Raw genomic sequence first — 22,483 nt, forward strand, 5'->3', positions numbered from 1 at the left:
AAACAAAACAAAACAAAAATCATTCCATTGTGTGGAATATTGAGAAAGAGCAGAGGTCTGGGGACTGGCAAGGGGTAGGAGGCCAGGGGAGTGGAGAGCGTGGACAGACCGCACATCTCATTTAACTGCAGAAAGTTCGAACGCAGCAGGCACGGTGTCCAGGGTAGAGAGTGTGAGCTGGACACCGATGTGCCCTCCAGGATAACAAATATGATGATGTTTTCTTTCATCATTTTCTTGCTTTTCCTCTAGTTTTACGTATGTGTCTGTGGGCTTGTGTGTGCGCTTGAAAATGCATGGTTTTGTGGTGCAAAGCTAAAAGTGGCAAACACAAAGGTCACTGGGCAAGGAAAGGCCACTGGAGCCACTATTGGATTGAGGCTCTTGCAGAGTTGGAATGGTCCCTGGGCCACAGTCCGCCTATGCCCCTGACAGCTGCCAGCTCTCAGGGAGACCTTTGTAACCAAGTACCCTGAAACTTGGAGGACTGTAAAGTGATACCCCTTTACAATCTCATGATTTCTGAGACTCAGGGCTTGGCAAGCAGCTCCATGGGGTGGTTCTGGTTTAGGATCTCTCGTAAGGGTGGCTGCATCATCTGTGGGCCCGAACAGGGCGGGAGGGGCTGCTCCTGCGATGGCACGTGGCTGTGGCCGCTTCCGTGTCCTCAAACATGGTGCTGGCTTCCCCCTGAGAATGCCATCCAAGGGGAAAGCCACAGTGCTTTTGATGTCCTAACCTCAGGAGTCACCCATGGCTCTTCTAGCATATTCTACTCACTAGAAACAAGAAGCTCGGTTCAGCCTGCACTCAAGGGGAGGGGAATGAAGCTCCCTTTCTTGAACAAATGGGTATCAAAGAATGTGCTGACATGTTTTAAAGCCACCACGGGTCCCTTCCCGGAAGGCAAGCCAGCCAGGCTATGGTGTGGGCAGGTCTTAGACATTAGGCAGGCATGTAATTGGGGACTGGGTTGGTTTGTCCTGCTTCCAAGCAAACTGAGGGCCCCTCTGGCTCTCAGATGATCAAACTTACGTCCTGACTACAGAGAAAACGTTGAATGTTTTCTGACATCAAGTGCCCGGATGTGTTCCCCACACAAGCTGATTCTCCAAAACCAACTGGGTGTGCAATGATTTAATTCAATTCTGACTCTAATTACCCAGTCAGGGTCAGACTCCACAGGTTAAGGGCTCGGCCCCACAGGACCGCCTCGACCTCAGCTGCCAGTCACAGTAGTGGGGCCGAAGGTCCCCCACACTTTTGTCCGACTTGGCCACATTTGGGGCCATTCCCACCACTCCCCCTGCTCAGGACTGATAATGTGCTAGGACAGCTCACAGAACTCGGGGAAACACTTTCCTTACTGATTTATTATAAAGGGTATGATAAAGGCTGCGGATGGACAGCCAGGTGAAGGGGTGCAGAGGGCAAGGTCCCGAAGGGTCCCAAGTGCAGAAGCTTTCTGTCCTCATGGTGGCTGGCCGGTGTGTTCACCAACCTGGGAGCCCACCAAACCCCTGTGCTTAGGATTTTTATGGGGTTCCGTCTTGTTAGAACAATGGATTAAGTTGCCAGCCATTTGTAACTAGCTCAGCCTCAGTCCCTTGACTCTCTCTGAGGTTGGGGGTGGCTCAGAGCTCTCACTCTCTGATCACTGGTTGGTTCTGGTGACCAGTCCCCCGTCCCCCAAGAGTCGTCTCGCTGACATACCCTCAGGTGTGGCTGAAAGGGGCTTGCTTTGAATAACACAAGGTGCTCCTCTCAGCCCTATACAGCAGGAAATCCCCAGGGTCTTAGAAGCTCTTATGTTAGCAGTCTGGGAGACACAGGATAAACATATACGTCCTGTTATCACAGAGGAGAAAAGGAGGCTCATTGGTCACAGTGAAGCCAATTCGGGCCAGATAACAATTGGGGCCAGTCACCTGGCTGTCTGCCCTCAGACTATGAAGATGGAACGATGGCGGGGACAACATCTTTCTGGGGACAGCCCTCAAACTGTGTCCTGAGCCCTGCTGCCCCAGTGTGGATACTGCCATCACCATCAGGTGTGCACCTGTCATCTTAGGACCTCTGTCCCCACCAGCGTCCTTTGAGCATCTCACGTCCACCAGTTCCCGAATCTGGGTGGGGCACGTGATCTAGAATGTTCCTGATGAAGCGCTCATGGAGCCATTTTGGGAGGCTCTGCATGTGTTTGAATTGGCATTTCTCTATCCTGATGCCCGCATGGACATCTGCTGCATATAGAATTTTAGTTAGAAAGCATCTTGCTCTAGAATCGCAGAGGTAGGTTCATTCCATCGTTCTATGGCTTCCAATGTTGCTATTGAGAAGTCAAAGTCACAAATTCCTCACCATTTGCACACCACCCAATATCCTCTCTCCAGAAGCTTGTAGAATCTTCCTTTCCCAGCTGTTGCAGAATTCCACTAGGAGGTGCATCAGCTGGGCACACGCTGCACCCTCCCAGTGCCGTTGTGTGTGTTTTCCACCTGGGGCAAGTTCTTGAATTGTTTTCCCAAGGACTTCTTCCTCTCTGCCCTCCCCTTCCCTCTTCTGGGAGCGCCTGTCCATTACAGCTTGGGTCCTGGGCTGACCACCTCTGTGTATTGTCTGTACTTTCCTATTTTCCAGCTCATTTCCGCTCTACTTACAGAGAGATTTCCTTCCCCTGATACCCCAACCTTGTGTGAAGTTCTCTCTGCGGACAAGGTTTTGATTCTCTGGATGTTTCTTTTGACAGAGTCCTGTTCTTGTTTCCTGAAAGGGAGGACCCATCTCCCTAAGGGTCTCAATAGTTTCATTGAATATCTAACATTCTCTCCTCTGTTCCAAGTCTCTTCTTTCATCTGCTCATCTTTACTTCTTTCTGTTTGTCTGGCTCTTGGTCATGTTGGAGGGATGTCTGGGGAATGTTGACTGTTGTGGTTAAGCAGTGAAACCTCTGTGACAGGTGACAGGTTATTAAGCCTTGCAGAGTGACCTTGCCGGGCCACTTGCTGGGGGAGTCCCCAGGACCATTGTCCTTTTAGGCTGGTCGGACTCAAGGGAAGAGTCTTTCCATCTTTTGTCTGGAGCTGAACAAAGAGGGGGTGCCTGTGGTGACCTGGACATGTGCATGCAGGGAGAAGCCCCTATCTCAGCTGTTGGTGGTGTTCTCAGGTCCAGACACACTGCTTGCCCCCTCCAGACAACAGACCTCCTGACCTTTGCTGGGGTGGGGAAGGGACTGTGGGTCTCCACTGGCTTCTCAGCTGGCTTGCCCCCTCCCCTCCACCAAGGTCAGGTCCCCACCAGGTACATCTACCAAGGCCTCAGAACCACCCAACACTTGCCTGGGGGTCTTCTGGAAGGCTGTGGCATGGAGGTTCGCTTGCAGACATCTTGGGAGACCCCTGCCTGCTTTCCCTGGCCCGGAACTTGCCCAATCTGGTTGTCTGCACCAGCTGCAGAAACATCCCAAACGCCTGCACATCAACCCCAAGGAAGACCCCCTCCAGGGCTCCCACCACAAGCCTCATCTGCCTGTCCCCTGCTCATGGTCTCTGGGCCAGAGGGAGACACAGGTGCTACAAATGCAGTCCAGGGTCAGACAGAGGAGCAGGGCGGGGACCTGCCTGGGGAGGTGGCCCATGTCAACAGGGAGTGCTGGGATGTCCCCTCTGGGAAGGTGTGCGGCTGGCTTGGCAGCTGGCTGACTTAGGGACTGTAATCACCTTCTGGTAGCTTGGAAATGACCCGAGCATCTGTTGTGGGGGTTTTGTCTTTGCTCATGGGCCTGCTTTCCCATTTTGCTGCATTGGGTTTCAAGCACACAATCGAGCAGAGAGAGCAGTACAATGGTCCCATATGCCACTGACCCCATCCCCTCCTCTGAAGAGTCTTCAGGAAGGCCTCTCTGGGTGGTGGACAGAGGGGACAGATGGTTCCGGGGGCAGAGGCAGTGGGGGCGGGTGGCTATCTCTGGGGTCCAAGCAGTGCCAGCTGGCTCTACAGTGGGATGACAGAGAAGGGGACAGATCTATGGGGTGTTTAAGACACCCAACCAGAAAGCCTGGGGACACAGGGTGGGACAGCGTTTGTGCCAACCAGGGCTAGACACTGCTTTCATGGGGTCCACTTGGGATCCCCCCCATGCGGCCCTTTGGCTATGGCAGGGCCACTGCTCGGCCTTGGCCTGGGGCTGCCCCTCATCTCTGTGTAAGGGCAGCTCCTGGGGTCATCACAAGGGATGTTCAGAGAACAAGCAGCGGGAGCCCCACCTCCACGATAGGAAGCACCGTGCTGAAATGGGGAGGGCAAGGCGGTGCTCATTCATTCTCACTCACACTGGCACACAGGCTCTGTCAAGATTGGCAGGCGTGGGCTCGGGGCAGCAGTGCGCGACCACCCACACACAAGGGCTCCCAGCTCTGGGCACGCATGTCCAGCATGAAGTACACATGCCCTTCAGAAATCATACTCGTACAGTTATTTTAAAACAATCTGAATGACAACTTGCAAAGGAAAATCATGCATAATCCCTGCGGTAACAACCTGTACTCATTGTTCTGTGTTTCCTCCTGGAACGTCCCTCTGCCCGTGCGTGAACACACACTATTACACACACATACACACACATGTATTCACATATGTATACTCTTTTTACATATATCCTGTACATGTACATTCTATATACCTTCTTTCTTTATACATATGCGTACTCTACATCCATGTGTACACATTGATATATGTAAATAGAAATACATAAATAGATAAGTAAATACACTTAATTTAAATTAATACTCATCTGCTTCCCCACCAGGCTTGTACTCAGCATTTCTATTGTCTGGATAATACCCCACTCTGGGCCTCTAACCCTGTTTATCAAGATATGCCCTGAACACAGAATGTTTGATGCATTTTCAAAGTCGTAGTCACTAGTTCTGCCAGTATTTGCCAACCAGCTCTGTGCTGGCCCTTGTCAGCCTGGTCTCTTCGTGGTCTGTCACGCAGACTGCCCCCAGTGCACACCATCAGGAGGGGACAGGCAGCAAGTAACTAGACAAGAGATGGTCACAAAGGGAGTGGGGGTGGAGGGACAGAGACATGACACCAGGCTCTTTGCCTACTAGTGAGTGATGTCCCTGACCCTGCACCAGCCCAGCCCACTCAGTCCACCAAACAGGACCGGGCACCTCAGGACAGGACTGGCCGCAGGGCCTGGCTTCAGATGAAACTTGGACCCCTTGCTCATAAACATTGACAACAGAGCTTCCAAGCAAGTGCTGGCCTGTCCACAGGCCTTGGCTGCCTCTTTGGACTAGAAGAGCTGATACTAGGATTCTGGCCCAGTCACGGCCCCTCTAAAGAAAAAGATCTTCAGGGCGCTTACTGACAACGGCAAGGGACTTAGCGAGGGGACCACCGCCACAAGGCAGAGAGCTCGGGCTCACGTCTGAACACAGCCCCCAGACGTGGGATCCAAGGCCAGGGAGCTGGTGCGGCACCTGAGCAAGGACGGAGGACTGAGAAGAAACACCGAGATGGGGACACCGGGGCTGAGGCCCTGCTGGGATTCTTACAGAGGGCGACCTGGGTGACCGGCCAGCACTGGCGGCCCTCAGCATCTCAGAATGTGACGGTGTTTGGACATGGGCTCTTCCTGAGGTGCTTCCAGTAAAAGGAGATCACGAGCACAGGTCCTCACCCCGTCTGACCAGGGTCCCTCTGAGACAAGGTGATGAGGACACACGCCTCCGAGGGAGCGGCAGCTGAGGACGCGGAGTGCCTGGGAGGGGCCGGTCCTGCCTGCACCCGCAGCCCCAGGACTGAGCATCTGCGGCCCGAGCCGCGCTGCGGGAAGCCAGGTGTGAGGACCGGCTCTGCCCAGTGCGCACCCGCCACTCGGGCCGTTACGAAGGCAGACACTGTTCTCATGCTAGACGAGCCAGACAAACTTCCACCCCACGGAAAGACAGACGAGAGCAAGCGGATGTGTGACAGCTGGCGGGGCGTCCGCTCTTGGTGCTCGGAGCTCGGCTGGGCCAGCTGCAGGGCCGCAGGGCCCCCCCCCCCCCCGGGAAGGCAGCCGCTCTGCTCATTTCTGTCGCCCCATCTGAGATGCTGAGGCACCCGACGGCCACGGGAAGGCAGGTTCATGGCCAGCAGAGAGCGACTGAAAATGTGGGCACACAGGCCACCGCTGTCCCTGGCCTGGGGCTGGAGGCCGGGCCTGGGGGTCCTTCTGCACCTCCAGCCACACACACCAGACAGTTCTCGCGGTTTCTCAAGGATGGAAGTGCCGCCTGATAGAGGCGCCCACAAAGCCATGTGGCCCACGTGTGGCCGGATGAGGGGAGCTCAGGGCCTCAGACCCCCCGGAGAAGCCTGAGCTTAAGGAGATGAGCCAGCTGGGTCACCAGCGGGACCCCTGAGCCCCCGGGGGGCCTCCGTGGGCCGGTCTGTAGAGGGATTCGGATGGAGCTGGGGTACACAGGCCCCGGAACCCCCAGGGGGAGACCCAGTGGTGCCACGGCTACCCAGGGGGCAGGCCAGCCCACGTCTGTGCACAGTGGCCGAAGGATTCCTGGTCAGGGTGCATTCCAGAAGGGGGGATGTGGGCGCCGATGGGCAGGAGGGTCCAGCATGTGGGTTCTCCCTGTCAGCTCCCCAACACAACCCCTCCCCCATCACGGCCCCCCCAGCAGCTGCTCAAGGTCCAGCCCCACTCCACCCCGTCAGCGAGGGGGTCGGGACAGGCTGGGCTCAGGGCCCAGTGGCACTCCTCCATCAGGGAAGTGGGGCGCTGTGAGCTGGGATGCCCTGCCCCCCGTGACCCTACCCTGCTCTGGGCCACCGAGCCTGGGCCTGCTTGTGGGCACTCCCTCCCCATGCCCATCTCTGTCTATCCCAGTCCAGATATGGGATCACCCGTCTACACATTGGGGACACCCCTCCTAGCCTTGCTGTCCCACTGCCTGTCTGTCCCACCACTGCCCACATGGCCTGGCTGGGCCAGCTGCCTGTTTGCTCTCAGAACACCAATGTCCACCCAGGGGACGTCCTCGTTTGAACAAGCAGCTCAACTAAGGGTCACGGGGTGCTTACCCCGGCCGCTGGGGGTTAGTCTGGCCTCCCAGCCCTGACCTGACCCTAAAGCACAGCCATCTCCCGTCTGTTCCCAAGGGCCTGCCTAAGAAGGCTGTGTGTGGATCAGGGGGCCCTGGAGGTGCCCAGAGAAGTGGGGTGAGCCAGCCAGACCCCCAAGGCACCAAGGGCTACGAGTCCTATCCCTGATGTCACTCCCTGGCTGGGCTGCCCTGGGAGGGGACGCAAGCTGCCGTCCGAAGTCAGCACATGGGTCTCAGCTCAGCTGCCCACACAGGGCAAGGCCTGTGGCCACTCCCTCCCTCCCCGTCGGGGCGACCCACCACGGGGTCCCTGAGGGTGGGGAGCTCTAATGGCCCCGATGTCTTCTTCCACCACAACTGACCCAAGAGCTGTGTCCCAGGCAGGGTCCTGGCCCGGACCCTGGCCATGGACCAGCATCTGACCACAGCATGCACCACGAGGAAAGTAAGGGGAGGTGCTGGTCCTGTGGCCCCCTTCACCCAGACCCGCCGGCCCGGTGTTTGTCCCCCCACCTGCCCCCTCAGCCTCCATCCCCAGCATCCTCCTGCCCCGGCCTGGGCCTGCCTCATGCCTCACGGAGGTCACCTGCCTCCTACACACGATCTGTCCCTCCAGCCGGAATAGTCCCCTCAGACCGGCGTGCCTGGGCAGATACAGACGATCTGCCACCAAGGTCTCCCAGGTAAACTTCTGACAGAACAAGGAGGCGGACAGGGAGCCCCGAGGGAAGGAGGCTGTCAGTCCCCGAGGCTCTGAGGGGCGCAGGAGCTGGGGGCCCGTGGGGGCAGCAGACGATGGGGGGGGAGCCTGGACCTCACTGCAGGTGGACGGCGGGGACAGGAGCCAGCAGAGAGAGGAGCGCATTGTCCGCTTCTCGGGCCTATCCCTTCCCCCCAGTGCGGCCTACGCCTGGGGCACAGGAAAGGCAGGGGGCCCACCCCCCACAGGAGAACACGTCAAACCCCCCCGGAGTGGTTTTTATCTGAGTCTGTGCGACGCTGGTGTGTGCACAAAGATAAGTCGCGGCTGCAAGCCGAGTGTAGACGACACCTGGACCTTTCCTTTTTTCTTGGTCCTAACCCAGCTCCCAGGGCTGGGGAGTGTGTCCTGCTGCCCGCTCATGGGAGGCCGCCGTAAGCACGAGCGGGGGACTCACAAGCATGTTGACTCGGAGTGGGGAGTGGGGAGCAGGGGTCAGCTCTCAGCTGAGGCTGCGTCGGCGGGGGGCCTCCCCTCCCCCAGGGCTGCCCCACAGACCCCGGCTTCCTGGATCAGGAGGGGAAGGTGGGCGCCTCGGCCAGGGGCCGGGCCATGCTCTGGATGGCCCACTGCAGGATTCCATCGAAGGAGTGCTGCAAGACAGCAGAGCAGGGACTCGGGGACCGAGCACAGCCCACAGACAGCTGTGCACAGCCCGGCCGCCAGGGTCACCAGGCATTCTGAGCACCCTGACCCTCCCATTCAGAGGTAGGGAAACTGAGGCCCAAGGCACCACAAGACATGCCAGGCGGGGATGGACTCCTCATCCAGTGCTCCGTCATAGCATCCTGTAAGCACGGGGTGAGGCCACTGCAGCTGTTCTGCCCCTTCTTCTGGGGGCTCTCTCCCTCCCTGCACTCAGGGCCCTGGTCTCCGGCAGCTGCCCCTGCCAGAGCTACAGGGCCTGGGGTCCCCCCCAAAGATACCTGAACTGTGTGGGACCCCCCTGCGCCCAGCCCACCGCACAGGGCAGGGCCCCACGGCCCGAGGAGGACACATGCTGGCCCCCTGGCTCTGGGGATGGCTGGAGGAGTCTGACCCCTGTCAAAAGAAGGTGGAACCCCTAAAAGCCCCTTTTTCTTCCCAGTGACTGAAGCTGCTCATCCTTGGGGGCAGAGGCCTGGGTTGATGGGGCCGTGAGAGGTCCACTGAGAGGTTCCGGGCGCCTGACCCACCCCCGGAGGACACCAGGATTCAGCAGTGCTGGTGTGAGGTTCCGCAGTCCCCGGACCCCAGGGTCTAGGACCCCCGGACAGGGCTGGAGGCGGGAAGGGCTCAGGGCCCCCTGTGGGCACCTGCGTGTGCGGGGAGGGGCCTGCATGGGCCTGTTGTGATGCTTGGGAGCCCCAGAGAAGGGGGCTGTCCCAGCCGCTGGGCAGGCTTGGGTGCCGGCTGCTTTAGGGACCAGTGGGTGACATGTTACCTCGCTTAGGAGGGATTCCAGGTCGTCCCTGTGCAGAACCGGCTCGTGACCAGCAGAACTGTCCCCTGCCTGCAGCCCAGGAAAGGAAGGTCAGCCCAGCTTCCGCACCCCTGCTAGGGACCGCTGAAACAAAGCAGGACTCCCTGCTGAGGCAACGGGGCTGGGGGGGCGGTGCCCTAGGGGCAGAGGCTCATGCCAGAGCAGTGGGGCCGCTGCCCCAGGCAGGGCCCCGGGATCTGAATTCTAGCACCTGGCTCCTCCCAGGCTGCTGGGCACGGGCAGGGTGGGCATGAGCGAGCTCCTGACTGCTAGCCAGTCCCCGGCTCCCCTGGAAGCTGGTTCCCCGAGGCTCCCAGGGCCTGCCTGCCTCCACCTGCTACGCGCAGCCTTCTGGGGAAAGCCAGGCAACTTAGAGAACCAGCTAGCAGGGAACCTGTCATGGATGGGGAAACTGAGGCCCAGAGAAGAAAGTACCTGGTCCTATGCCAGCCATTCAACCATCCAACAAACACTGCCAGAGCCCATGGTGCCCCTGGCTAAGGGGCCAGGCCAGGGAACGAACCACACAGGAGACGGCCAGCTTCTGGCTCAAAATCGCCAAGTCCAAGCTCATCAACACGGGTCCTGGGAGGCAGCACCAGCCCGAGGGCGGGAAGGGGGAGCACAGCCTCCAAGGCTGTCTGGTGGGGGGGCGGGGCTGGGGAAAAAAGGTCCGGGGCCACACCCACATTCTTGGGACTGCGCCTGGGGAAGGTGGGGCCGCGGGAGGGGCTGAGGGGGCGGGACGGCTACTCTCCAAGGTCATTACACTTTACATCTCAAGGACGAGGTCTTTTAAAAGCAAAGATCCCAGGTGTCCAAGAGGAAGCATCTTCTTTCGGGAAGAACCCCCTGGGGTGGGGCGGGCACGGTGCCCCCCCTCCCCCGCGCGCTTGAGCGTGCGCGGTGCAGACGGGTGGGGACGAGCCTTCCAGGCCGACCCGCAAAGTGCGCGCGGGCAGGTGCGGGCCAGGCTGTGGGGCTGTGCGGGAGTCCCCTCGTGGGCACGGCCTTGGCCCCCCAGTTCCTGGGCTGGCCTGTTACCCACACAGCGTGTCCGGGGAGTAGGTGGTACTGTTGGGAAGGAGGCTGGGCCACGGATGGGGGTGGGACTTCTCAGAGGTTGTCCTGGGGTCAGGGACATGTCAGGAAGCCTGCACACAGGACTCCCAGCCCTCGGGGCTCCCGGGACCAGTCCGGCTCAGCTGGAAGGCAGACTGACAACCACGGAGAACTCTCCTGGCTGGAGGCAGGAGGGGGCTGCAGGGGAGCCTGGGGCAGGGGCGCCAGAGGGGCCAGAGGACTAGGAGCCCCGTGCAGCCCGGCCACACTGGGCAGCCCAGCGGGCTTGCTCTTCCCAGGTGTGGGGCCTCCGTGCTGCTCCCGCCTCACCCCCACCCACCGGGGCTACGTGCGCCCCAGGGACTGGGAGAGGGGGACTTGGGGCTGGGCTCGGTCACCGTGAAACAGGTCCAACCGCCAACTCATACCACTGTTGCTGAGTGGGTGTCCCTTTCATACCGATGCTAAGTTACCCAAAAGGGGCCCGTTTGAACAACTGTACCGTGTGAAAACAACCAACGAGGGGTTCATTGGTGCACACCCGGGAAGCGGGCACCTGGGCAGTCCCTGGAGGTGTCCTGGCCACCCCAATCCCACGGGGTCAAGGCCTCCCCGAGTAGCACTGACCTTGGCAGGCCCTAGCGCAGCGCGGGCGGGGTTTGGGGTGGTCGCCCCCTCCTCGGGGGCCGGGTCTGCGTCTCCGGAGCAGGATCGGCAGCGCGGGACGGCCCTGCACACAGCGGACAGGGTGTCGGGGGCGCCTCGGCCAGCGGTGTCCCTCCCCGGCCCGGCGCCCCAGCCGTCGTCGCACTCACCCTGGCCGCGCGACGGCCCCGGGGAAGTGGCAGCGCCAGTGGAAGGCGGCGGCGCAGTGCGAGCACCGCAGCGCGTCCGTGCTGTCGCCGCACACGCCGCACCGCGCGCCCGCGGGACCCTGGAGGGGAGCAGCGCGGTGTCGGGAGGACAGGGGGACACACACGGCCACGCCCTCTGCCCCGCCCCTGGGAGCTCAGGGACACCGGCACCCTGGGACTGCAGCTGGAAGAGACCTCCTCTGCCTTGGTGGGCCCAGACCCCCTTTTTAAGGGCTGGTCAAGGGGACCCCAGGACTGCACCCCCAGAGGAGGCGGGAGGGTGTGGGGGACTGGGACTCCCCAACATGAGGGGCCACCCCCCTTATCGTGGTAGCTGGGCGTAGGGGTCTCAGGATCAGGGACAGAATCTCACTCCTGCTGGGGTCCCTCCGGAAGCTTCCTTCCCGGCCCAGCTCTCGGGGCGCTCCTCCATCACCCAGCCCCCGGGCCGCCCTCTCCATGGCCAGTCTGGAGGCTCTTGGCAAAGGCCTCCCTCAGCCCTAACACTGACCCCCCATCTGACGACAACCCCTCTCCCCCAGCTCCCCCAGCGTGTCAGAGCTCCATGTGGGGGCCTGCAGGCCCTGAGCCCCCGGCAGACAGCCACCCGACCCCAGCACCCCTCACCTGCTGCCCCTCAGGGCCCACACACAGTAGGGGGCGCAGGGCTGAGGGGTCCAGCACCGGCAAGGGGGCTGCCGAAGGTGGGGGGGGCAGGTGCTTGTAGGGGGCAGCGGTGTCGACCCCGACCAGGGTCTCCCTGGACAGTCCCTTCGCCTCTTCTCCTGTCAGCCTCAGTCCCAGAAGGACCTGGAACCGGAGGGTCAGTGCTTGGAGAGGCCACAGGGGGACTGGCACAGGGCCACCCAGGGAGTCAGTGATCCCCGGACCCTGGGAGCCCAGGGGAGCTGGTGTCGGGGAACCCCACACTGGGTTGAAAAGGTTTGGGTCCAGTTGCTCAGCAAGGTCCTTGCGTCCCCATCTGAGGCGGGGTGTCTGTGGCCCTCGCAGGGTGTCTGTGGCCCTCGCGGGCTGTCGGTGAGCTCAGTCTGTACAGTGGCCTGTATTCTATCACCTGCGTCTCGGCTCCAGCCAGATGCTCAAAACGTTCTGAGATAATGTTCTCAGTAGCCGAAGGGCATCCCTGTGCTGGACCGACAGAGCTGAGGCCAGAGAAATGGGGCCACTGGAAGGGCCACTTCCCAGTGTGGAAAGCTGAGCCAGTAAGGCCAGGCCGGGCGGGGAGCGCACAGCTGCATGGCTGGGGCCGGCCCGACCTGCGGGAGCGGCCAGGAGGCTGGAGAGGGTCCTGGAAGGGGCCTGCGCGTACCGGGGGCTCCGCGGGCGGCTCCGGGGGCGGGGGCTCCTCGGCCCGGGGCAGGTCCGGCGGGGCTCTTGCCTGCAGGCATCTGGAACACCTCCACGTCCCGCTGCTCCCATGGCCACCAGCCGGGGGCGTGCAAGGCGAGCAGAAGGGACAGTAGACTCCCAATGCGCAGGGCAGGGGAGGCCTGAAGTTCCCTCCAAGTCACCCTTTCCCTTTTCAGGTGGGGAAACGGAGGCCCAGGCAGGCCAGTGGGCAAAGCCACGATGGAGGCGCTGGCCCAGCCAGTCTGCAGGAGAGCCCAGGACACTGGGGAGGTTACCCCTGGTGGGGTGGCCCTCGCTAGCCTCGTCGGCGTCCTGTCTGAGAGCGTCTCGGCCGAGCCCCGAGAATCCGGGACTCCTGCTAACCTAGAGAGCCTGGGCGTGGCTCCCATGGGCCCCGCGTCCATGGGACCTCTCTGAACTGGGGTGTTTATACCCCCCGGACCCACGTTTCCACAAGCAGGTGGTGCCCAGCAGAAGGGGACATGGTCAAGGGCAGGAAGGAAGACGGCAGCCCCGCCCCGACCCTCTCAGTCCAGTGACAAGCATCTGGGGCTCAGAAACAAGCCACCCGGTCAAGGTCACTCAGGGGGTTGGGCCAGGATGGAAGGGGGGGTCACTTGTCCCACCCAGGCTCTTCCCCTCCTGCTGTGGGAGCTGGTGGGAGAGGCTAGGGCTGGGAGTATCGGGGCAGGGAGAGCCAGGAGACAGACTCCGGACAGGTACCCTGCCTGGGATGGGCACACTCGGCCTGACTTTGAAGACGACCTTGCTTGGAGAGGGGGGACGGGCGGCTTGGGGGAGTTTGGGCTGTTGGGTGTGCGGTGAGATGGGACAGGATGGCTGTTTGTCACCAGAAGCCTTCTTTCTTCTCTGCCCTCTGGGGCCCCCTCCTGGCCAGGCTTGGGGAATGATGGGGGACCAGTGTGGGCACACGGGGAGGTGGGGAGGGAGGACCCAGGCCCCAGCCTCACGTCCAGTGATGTGAACGAAGGCCTCCCTCCCAGCTGCGGAACGGAGAAACTTCTGGGCAGCCTCCTGCCCAGGGTCAGGGTCCTCTGGGTAGAAGAGGCTATGGAGGCAGGTGGGGGCAGCCTGGGTGGCCAGCGTGCCGGGCTCACCTGGGAATGTCCCGGAGCGGCGGGGACAGGCAGGCCAGGTGGAAGGCCCGGGGGCAGCCGTCGCAGCAGATGAGCTCCCCCCCATCCCGGCACACGGCACACTCGTCCTCGTTCTTCTGACGCGGGCAAGACACACGAAGCCTCTGGAAGATCCCGGGGTGGGGGGCGCCCTCCCGGGGAGCCCCTCAGAGCAGCTCCACTGCAGCATCCCCTGCCTGCTCCCTGCTGGCCTGTGCCCCAGATTCTGCCCCTGCTCCCTGCCCTCCCCAATGTCCCCACCTCTGAGATGTCCCCACCTCGCAGCCCAAATGGTGCCACAGTCCCCTCCGCGGGGTCACCTCCTCCAGAAGCCCACCAGACCAGGCAGCCTTGCACAGCGATGAGCACACTCGTTGTCATAACCAGCCCCCCGCCCCCGGCCACTGCCTTCCGGGGAGCCCTTGGAGGCAGGCAGGGATCCCGCCCTTCCTGAGTGCCTGGGGCCCAGCACCCTGCCCGGTATGGGAGGGGGGCTGTCAGAGCCGTGACCTTGCGCTGGGAGCCCAAGGACAGAACTGATGCTCCGCTTCCTGACTCCCAGCAGGGGCCACCCCCCACCCACTGGCCCGCTGGGAGACAAGGGACAGCGGGTGCCTAGACCAGACCGTGGTGGTCAAAGCCCGGTAGGACTCGCTTTCCTTGACTTACTTGGAATTTTACGGTTGTGTGTTACCAGAAAGAGTAGTGCTAAAGGAAAGCCAGGCCTCTGTCCTCGCCCCCACGGGAGTGCCCCGGGCTCGGGGCAGAAGGTGATGGAGGCATGCTCCTCCCCCTCCCCCCGTGGGCGGCGCATTACCTGGTGGGGCTGGGGCTCGCCGGGGAGGGCGGGAGCCACCTGTGCCCTGCCCTGCTGGCCAGCTCTCAGCTCACCTCCGCCCTGCTGGGGGAAGGGAGGGTCACCACCAGAGGAGCCCCGTCCGGCAGGCCCCGCCTCAGCTGAGCTCCCGGTTCGGTTCGGAGGGCAGTGCTTACGGGGACAGAAGCCTGGGGACCCTTGGCCCGGACCAGTGTCTTCAGGCCGCTGCCCCGCGTCTTGCTCTTCCCCCCGCTGGGGTCTTCGAACTTGCTGGGAGTGTAGAACTCCCCCCCGACCTGGATGCACTTCTTGGCTCCACCTGGGAGGAGAGGCCGGCTGGGCCCCGCTCAGCGGCCCCGGGACCGGGCGCCCTGGGCAGGCTCTCGGCCGCTGGCTCCTGCCACGTCCCCGCCCCGCTCAGCCCCGCTCCGCTCGGGACCAGGCTCCTGAGGGACGCTGGAGACACTGGGTCCGATGACGGGTGCCCCCAAGAAGAGCGGAGAGGACACACACACAGGGAGGAGACCCTGTGGCTTGGCGGCAGACAGCAGGGTGGAGGCCTGCGGGCATCCCGGGGGAGGGAGCTGCGAGGCGGGAAAGTTTCCTCCGGAGCCTTCCGAGGCAGCAAGGCCCTGCGACACCTTGATCTGGGGAGTCCTGTGTTCGAAGCTGCCTGCTTTGTGGCCGTTGGAAATAACTGCCATGGGGAGCTCCTGCAGGGTCCTCGGGGCCCTCTCTGGGACCCTCCCTGGCTCCCAGGGGCCAGCTGGCCCTCACTGTCCTCAGCATCCCCACGGGCAGCTGCCCAGCTCAGAGGGAGGGAAGGGAGGTGGGGGGGCGCACAGGTGTTCAGGCTGTCCTGTGGGAGAACCTCCTGTGGGGGGGGGGGTGAGTCCAAGACCCTGAGGGGCCCGTCTGAATGTGCAGAGCTGACCCAGGCTGTGGCCCTGGACCGCCGGCCCCCCAAAAGTCCAGGGCCCCACACCCCCGAGGGGAGCCCTTGGTGCCCATCCCCCTCCAGAGGTAGCAGAGTCATGGTCCCACCAGCGCTGGGGCCACCAGGTGCTCAGGGTGGTCGGGGTTCAGGGGGCCTACGTCCCTCTGGCATCCCCCCCCCGCGAGCCGTCTACCTGACTCGAACACCTGCTGGATGAGGATCCCCTCCACCGCCCCACAGGCTCCTGGGACGTCCCCCGACGACACTGTCACTGCCCTCTGGACCGAAGTGGACATGGTCTGAATTCCTGAGAAGAGGAGAGGCAGATGGGGGTCACCCATCGCAAGGAGAGCCCCTGAACACCGCCTTGCTCCGGGTGGGGGGCGAGAGGTGCCTGGGCTGTGGAACCCTTCTTTCCTTCTGCCCAGGGCGGGCGTTGGAGGGGGCCCAGCCCCTGGACGCAGATAGACAGACAGCCCATGAGTAACTGTAGAGAGAACCCGTGGGTGTGTGTGCATGTGTGTGTGCGTGCTGGGTGTGTGTGGGAGCTCACTCCGCACGGCGGGCACGGATGAACATGGACCCCAGCACCTGGCCCTGGGCTGCTGGGAGGGAGGCCAAGTTCCGGGGCGGCCTGCAGGCCAGGTGACCACAGGAGGTCTCTGAGGTCCCCCAGGCTTGGGGCAAGGAGGGGACAGAGAGGGGCCAGGCTTCATCCAGCAGACGGACAAGCAGGACACTCTGGAGGAAGCGTGGTCTGGGCTGACCCTGAAGGACGGAGACACGGGGCCAGCCACATATGGGGTGATCTGAGACGCCAGGACAGGCCCTCCGAGGGCAGCACCCCACCTCGCCTGGCTCACCGGTTCCCGGCGGGGGGCGCTGTGGCTCCGCGCTGCTCTCGGGCTTCTTGTACGGCTTGGCCTTCGCCTGGGAGCCTGCAGGGGGAGCGCACCAGCCCTGCCCTCATCTCCCTGCTGGGGCCAAGGTGGGGCCTCCCCAACTCGCTTGGGTCCCCTTGCTTTACTGAGCTCTGGTGTCCACATCCTGCCCACTTCCCAGGGTCCCGGGACAAGGGACAGCTAGGCTCACCCTCTAGGTATCCAGAGGGGACCTCTGCAGCCCCTGCCGGGCAGGCTCCTGGCCAGGCGGTGGGGAAGGGGGTGTGGTCGGGGGTGAGGAGCTCCCCAGGGCAGTCTGTGGCCGACTAGCTCCTCAACTAGGCACCTGGGCTGGAGGTCCCCCGTGGAGACGATGCCACAGGCAGGGCGACCCTTGGCTCCTCCTGGGCCTTCCTCTTGGTGGGGGGTCTGGGCAGCAGCACTGGGGCCTTGGGGCCCGTCGGGGGCTTCCTCCCCTTCCGGGGCTGGCTGAGGTCCACATCTGCAGGGTGCGAGGGGGGCCGAGCCTCAAGACCGGAGCCCCCACCATGGCAAGGAGGGCAAGACCCTGGCCCTTCGGCACGCAGAGGCCAGGACGGTCCTGGGTGATGTCCAGGGGCTCCCTAACCATGCCCCGACCCTCCCTCCTCAGTCCAGCTGGAGTGACTCCAGCCGCCACAGGCCCCCAGCGAGAGGGGCCTAGCCCCGTGGGACCCCCGCACCCCCACGGTGCCCTCCCCACCTTTGGGGAAGCCATCTAAGATGGGCTGTAGCCGGGCGTATCTCTCCAGGTTGTAGTCCTTAAAGAGAACCCTCCAGAAGTCCAGGATGGCAGCAGCGTCCTGGGTCAGGAGCCACGAGAGGAGCGCGTGGAAGGCCTGTGGGCAGCCTTCCTTCTCCTTCAGACGCAGAGTCTCCTGAAGCAAGGGTGGGGAGTGGGAGGCCCTGCCGCCTGCCTCCCCAGTACCCCCACTTCCTGACACCCTTCTGGAGGGTGCTGCAGGAGACGTGGGCACTGTGTCCATGCCCCTGCGTTGAGGTGGGCATGGGCACGCCCGCGGGTGCTGGGGGCGAGGGAGGCCGGCCTGGGACTCGGGTACCACACCCCTGGCTTGGAGGGCAGCTTCAGGAGGGCTGGGAGGGGGCATCGGGAGGACAGGAACTTGTCCTGGAGGCCAGGCCCCTGACCTATGATCACACCAGCAGCCCCCGTCCCAACCTTCTGACACCCACTGGTCGGGGGGCAATAAGGCCCATCTGAAGCTTGTCCTCCCAGACGCCGGCGCTGGCTCGACGGCAGGGCTTGGGGAGACTGGGGGGTGCCGGGAGTCTGGGTTGGGGCCCACCTGGAACTTGTCCTCGGGGACCACGTCGTGGTCGGCCAGCGCGTGCAGCAGCGGGAAGGCACTGTCCACGGCCACGGCAATCTCTGTGCGGTGCAGCCTCAGGAGACGGCGCAGCACAGCGTCCCCACCTGCCCGGGCCTCGCCCACCGTTGTGGGTTCTGGGGGCATGGGACTCGGGGCCCCCTCTCCCCGCTTGGGGTCGCGCGGCCTTGGGACGCCACTGGACTTGGGGAGTGTCTGGGCCATCTCTGCCTCCTGGCCCGCGCAGCCCTGTCCGGGGGCACAGCGGGGCGGGCACCTGTGGAGGGCTGAGCCCAACCAGCACCCCGTCTCTATTATAGCAGACTCTCCCCGAAAAGAGCAAAGGCTGTTCCCCAGAGCCAATCAGGGCCAGAGGGAGGGGCCAGCATGGAAAATTCCGTGTAATCCAGTGAGGACAAGGCCCCAGCCCCCCCCCCCCCCAGTTCCGAACCTGCCAGAAGGCTGCTGGCATCCCTCCCCTTTGTAAAGGAGGCTTCTGGACTGGGGCCGACCCCTCGGTGAGAGGGCTGGGAGGCAGCCAGCCCAGGCACCCTCCACCTCACCCAAGGCGCACAGGACACTCAGCCCGGGACCACGGGGCTGACTGGGGCAGGGTCCCCAGTGGGGAGTGGGCATTACCACCTCCATTGCTCAGGGCCCTGGGCCTGGGCTGTAGGAGGGTCAGATGGAGGAGTGCCTGTCTGATGGAGGACTGAGTGCACGCCAATGGGCACACACTGGGCATTGCCTACAGGCTGTGTGACGCTGGTCCAGTCGCTTTCCCTCTCTGAGACCCACCTTCAACAGGAGCACATGCCCCGGGGGACCAGCTGCAATCCACCGGCCCCTTCCTGCAGGTGTGTTCCGAAAAAGCTTGGAGAAGGCAGCTGGCGCGGTGGACGGATGCCCCTGAGCGTGGGCCCCTGTCCTTGTCCTGCTCATGGCCTAGTGGAGGGACGCCCCAGGAGCCTTTCCAGGGCTGACGACAGAGGCTGGAGGATGGTGCAGGGAATCGGGGAGGCCATCCTGGGAGGCTGTAGCAGACGGGGGACCCGCATCCCAGGCTATGATGGGTGAGTGTGGGGGACCGAGTGCTGCCAGATCACGGGACCCAGCGTGGCCTAGGTCAGAGGCACAAGGGCCACAGACGAAAGGCACGTCCAGGCGGCCGGGCTTCAGAGCCACGGGAGGTCTTTTGGAAGAACCTGGACAGTCTTGGATGGGCTGGTGGTGAGTGTGGGGTGAGAAGACCCAGGAAGCCCAGGGTCAGGGCAGTGCTGGGCTGGGAGGAGGGGTCGCCCAGGCAACGGGAGGGGGCCCAGACAGATTCCGTGGGGGTGGGGGTGTCGCCAAGATCCCTCACGAGTTTAGGTCGCTATGTTCTCTACTGCGGTGGGAGTTCTGGCGGCGCTGCTGAGGGCCCCCTCCTCCTGCCATGGGAGGCCTGTGTGGGTTTGTCTCCCTCCCTGTGCCTGGGTCCCTCGGATTGCTGCCCGATGGGTGTTCTGGGGTGTTCGGGAACAAGCCTGGGCTCGGGCTGTGGAGGTCATCACTCAGAGAGCTGGGACCTGTGTGTGGACCTCGAGAGCAATGAGGGTCGGAGCAGACGGGGCCGGCTGTGGAATGTTCTGGGGCCTCAGGCCTGGGAGCAGGGCCCTCCCGCTCTGCCGGCATCCAGGGCTGCGAGCCCAGGGGCTGCAGTGCTGTGGGTGGTGGCCGCAGAGGGGTGGGGCTTGGGGCCATCCCAGCCTGTCCTGCCTTGTGCCATCACAGTTGCCCAGAGGGAACACCCCCGGGGTCCCACTGACGCAGGGCCAGCCTCCCTCTCAGAGAAGCACATGCTCACCCCACCCCCGGCCAGGCCGCTCTGCACGGGGGATGCACTGTGGCCTCTGAAAGAAAGCAGAAGTCGCAGTCACTGCTGACCGTAGCATCCACTGGAGCAGCCGTGTCCCCGCTCATGGGGGTCTGGTCTCAGGGAGCCGAGCACTTCGTGTCCCATCTGAGGGCACCTGCTGGGCCAGCAAGCCGCAGGGGTCCCACAGAGAGGCTCTAGGGGTGCTGAGGAGCCGTGCTGGTAGCGTTAGGGTGACCGCAGCCACCCCCCTGGCAGCTCGGTGTCCCCCTCCTTCGGGCCAAGCTGCCCTGCGGTGTCACTCCACAGCCGGCCGAGCTTTCCCCCAGCAGCCGACTCATCAAGGGACACTTTAACCACAAGACAACGGTCCAGGGGATAAAAATAGCCAAAAGGATTGAGTCTTCGCTTTTCTTGAGCTTTGAAAGCCTTGTGGGTACACCTGGGTCAGCGGCCGGCCCGGCCTACAGGCGCCGCCCAGCTTCTCGCTAACAGATCTGAGAGGCTCCTTGGAGAATTTTGGACTTTCCACCCCGTGGGGGTTTCCCTGGCAGCCCCCTCCTGCAGGGGCTGCTGGGGGCAGCCTATGAGACCCAGAGAGGAGCCAGGGCAAGGGGCCCACCCCGCCTTTAGCTGCCTCCGGCTGTCGGAGAGCTGGGCCTTATTCAGGTCCCCCTCGAGGCGCAGGGCACAGAGACCCGCCTGCCGCTCGGCTGGCGGTCTCCAAGCCTCTGTCCCCACCTGCGTGGGATCTGTTCCTCCGGTGTGGTCATTTTACGCACCAGACACGTCTCGCCCACCGCGCCCCGGGCCCTGTTCTGAGTACTTTGCAATTACACTCCATCTCGCAGCTGCCCAGCTAGGCCGGCCTTGATGATCCCATTCTACAGATGAGGAGACTGAGGCCCAAGGAGGCTGTGAGTAAATGGCCTTGGATGGACGGTGTCCGGGTCCACGCTCTCAGCACACAGGACACTGCTCTCAGGCCCAGGCTGTGTCAGGTCAAAGAGGGGGAAATACTTCCTATGTGATATGCCCAGAGATCAGGGCAGGGTAGGGCAGAGACCGGAGGGGGCTGCTCCTCGGCTGCTCGGCTTGGCTCTCTCAAAGAAGCCTAGACTTGGTGACCTTCTGTGTTGCCGCAGATGGAGGCTTCAGAATGTGTGGCTCCCGGGAGGGGCTGGGCTCCCAGTGGTAAGGAGGTAGGGACCACTTCAGGGCACTTGGGCCTCAGCTCGGGGAACAGGGCAGGAAGGGACTTCCCACCTGGGAGGGCATCCAGGGAGGCTCTATCTCCTGGTGACACTTTGCCAGGACCTTAACACCCTGTCAGCCACCAGTGAGCTGCATGACCCTGTCTGAGCCTCCGTTGGCCCATGAAAGATGCTCAACACTACTAATTCTTAGAGAAATGCAAAGGAAAACCAAATGAGAGGCCACCTCGCACCCACCAGAATGGCTATTATCCAAAACTAGAAAGTAGTATGTTGGCGGGAATATGGAGAAATTGGAACACTCATAAATTGTTGGGGAAATGCAAATGGTGCACCCACTGAGAAAAATGGCGGCTCCCCAGTAATTTCCTTCGTAAGTTAAGGTCTTCTTTTTTTTAAGATTTTATTTTTAAGTCATCTCCACACCCAACGTGGGGCTCAAACCCACAAACCCAGGATCAAGAGTCACAAGCTCCCCCGACCGAGTCAGCCAGGTACCTCAATATGCTGAATTCTTCAATAAGAATTACCGTGGTAGCCATTCCACTCCCAGCTGCATCCCCAAAGGAACTGAAAGGAGGTGTGCAAACAAAAGCCTGTGCAAAGATGTCCACGGCAGCACTATTCAACAGCGGTTACGGGGCGGGAACGACCCAGGTGTTCATCTACGGAAGAATGGATACATCAAATGCAGCCTGGCCACACGACGGAATTGTTCAGCTGTGAGAAAGATGGGATACAGAGCCTGCTGCAGTGCGGATACGCCTCGAAAACGTGATGCTCACTGAAGCAAGCCAGACGTAAAAGGCCGCCCCTTGCACGGCTCCATTTATATGAAATTCCCAGAAGAGGCAAATCTGTAGAGACAGAAAACAGATCAGTGGCTTGCGGAGCTGGGAGAAGGGGAGTGGGGTGACAGCGAATGGGTATGGAGTGTCCATGTAGGGTGACCAAAAAGTTCTGGAAATAGACAGTGATGGTTGCACACCATTACAGTGGACTAATTACTCCAGCATTTTGAACTTTCAAATGCTAAAACTTTTAAATCTTACGGTATGTTTATCTTACTATAAATAAAAACTCATTCTAAAAATCAGGCAGATGTATTGGTGGGGATCTATCTGTGGGTTCTCTGCTCTGTTCCACTGATCTGTGTATCTGTCCATCCACCAGTACCACACAGTCTCGAATACCACAGCCATATAATGAATTTTGAACTCCAGTAGGCCATCTCTGTCTGCTCCCATTTTACTTTTCTTTTTCAAAATTGTCTCTGTTACTCTAGTTCCTTTGATTTTCCATATAAATTTTAAAATATTCTATTTATACAAAATCTTGCTAGGATTTTGATAGGAATTACAGTGAACCTTTGTATCAATCTGAGGGAAATTAACATCTTTATTATGTTGAGTGTTGCAATCCATGAACATGGTCTGTCTCTCCATTTATCTAGACCTTCACCGATTTCTTCCATCAGTGTTTTGTGGTTTTCAGTATGCGAGGCCTACACGTTTTGTTAGACTTACATCTAAGCAGCTAATCTTTTGAGCAAGGGTAAATAGTTCTGCGATTCTGCTTTTGATGTCCACGTGTTTGTGCATTGTTAGTGCATAGAAATACAAATGATTTTTTTTTTTTTTTTGCATGTT

The 22,483-nt window shown here is 61.5% G+C and overlaps 1 protein-coding gene and 1 pseudogene across 1 annotated transcript; one reads left to right on the forward strand and one right to left on the reverse strand.

Moving 5' to 3' along the window:
- Window positions 1-4,632: 4,632 nt before the first annotated feature.
- Window positions 4,633-18,707, reverse strand: AIRE (autoimmune regulator). The gene is made up of 15 exons (XM_047708541.1): window positions 18,564-18,707; window positions 17,745-18,014; window positions 17,141-17,315; window positions 16,745-16,900; window positions 16,381-16,455; window positions 15,711-15,824; window positions 14,757-14,899; window positions 14,581-14,661; window positions 13,746-13,861; window positions 12,587-12,686; window positions 11,884-12,066; window positions 11,218-11,336; window positions 11,030-11,132; window positions 9,302-9,370; window positions 4,633-8,471 (listed from the first exon to the last, which is right to left on the reverse strand). Exons 1-15 carry the CDS (start codon window positions 18,705-18,707, stop codon window positions 8,391-8,393), a joined length of 1,929 nt encoding a protein of 642 aa, XP_047564497.1. The 3' UTR covers window positions 4,633-8,390.
- LOC125093477 (uncharacterized) lies at window positions 18,380-21,722 on the forward strand (annotated as a pseudogene).
- Window positions 21,723-22,483: the final 761 nt, after the last annotated feature.

Source organism: Lutra lutra, chromosome 1 (assembly GCF_902655055.1).
Source record: "Lutra lutra chromosome 1, mLutLut1.2, whole genome shotgun sequence".
In the NCBI taxonomy this organism is placed as follows: Eukaryota; Metazoa; Chordata; class Mammalia; order Carnivora; family Mustelidae; genus Lutra; species Lutra lutra.

What these genes read in the sequence shown, in the direction of transcription:
- AIRE (XM_047708541.1), bottom strand. Translation starts at nt 18,707, where the DNA reads ATGAGCAGGACAAGGACAGGGGCCCACGCTCAGGGGCATCCGTCCACC. An exon ending in GCGAGCCCCAGCCCCACCAG is followed by an intron (nt 13,862 to 14,580) that starts GTAATGCGCCGC and finishes TGCCCGCGTCAG; the next exon opens with AAGAACGAGGACGAGTGTGC. An exon ending in CCGCTCCGGGACATTCCCAG is followed by an intron (nt 12,687 to 13,745) that starts GTGAGCCCGGCA and finishes CCATGGGAGCAG; the next exon opens with CGGGACGTGGAGGTGTTCCA.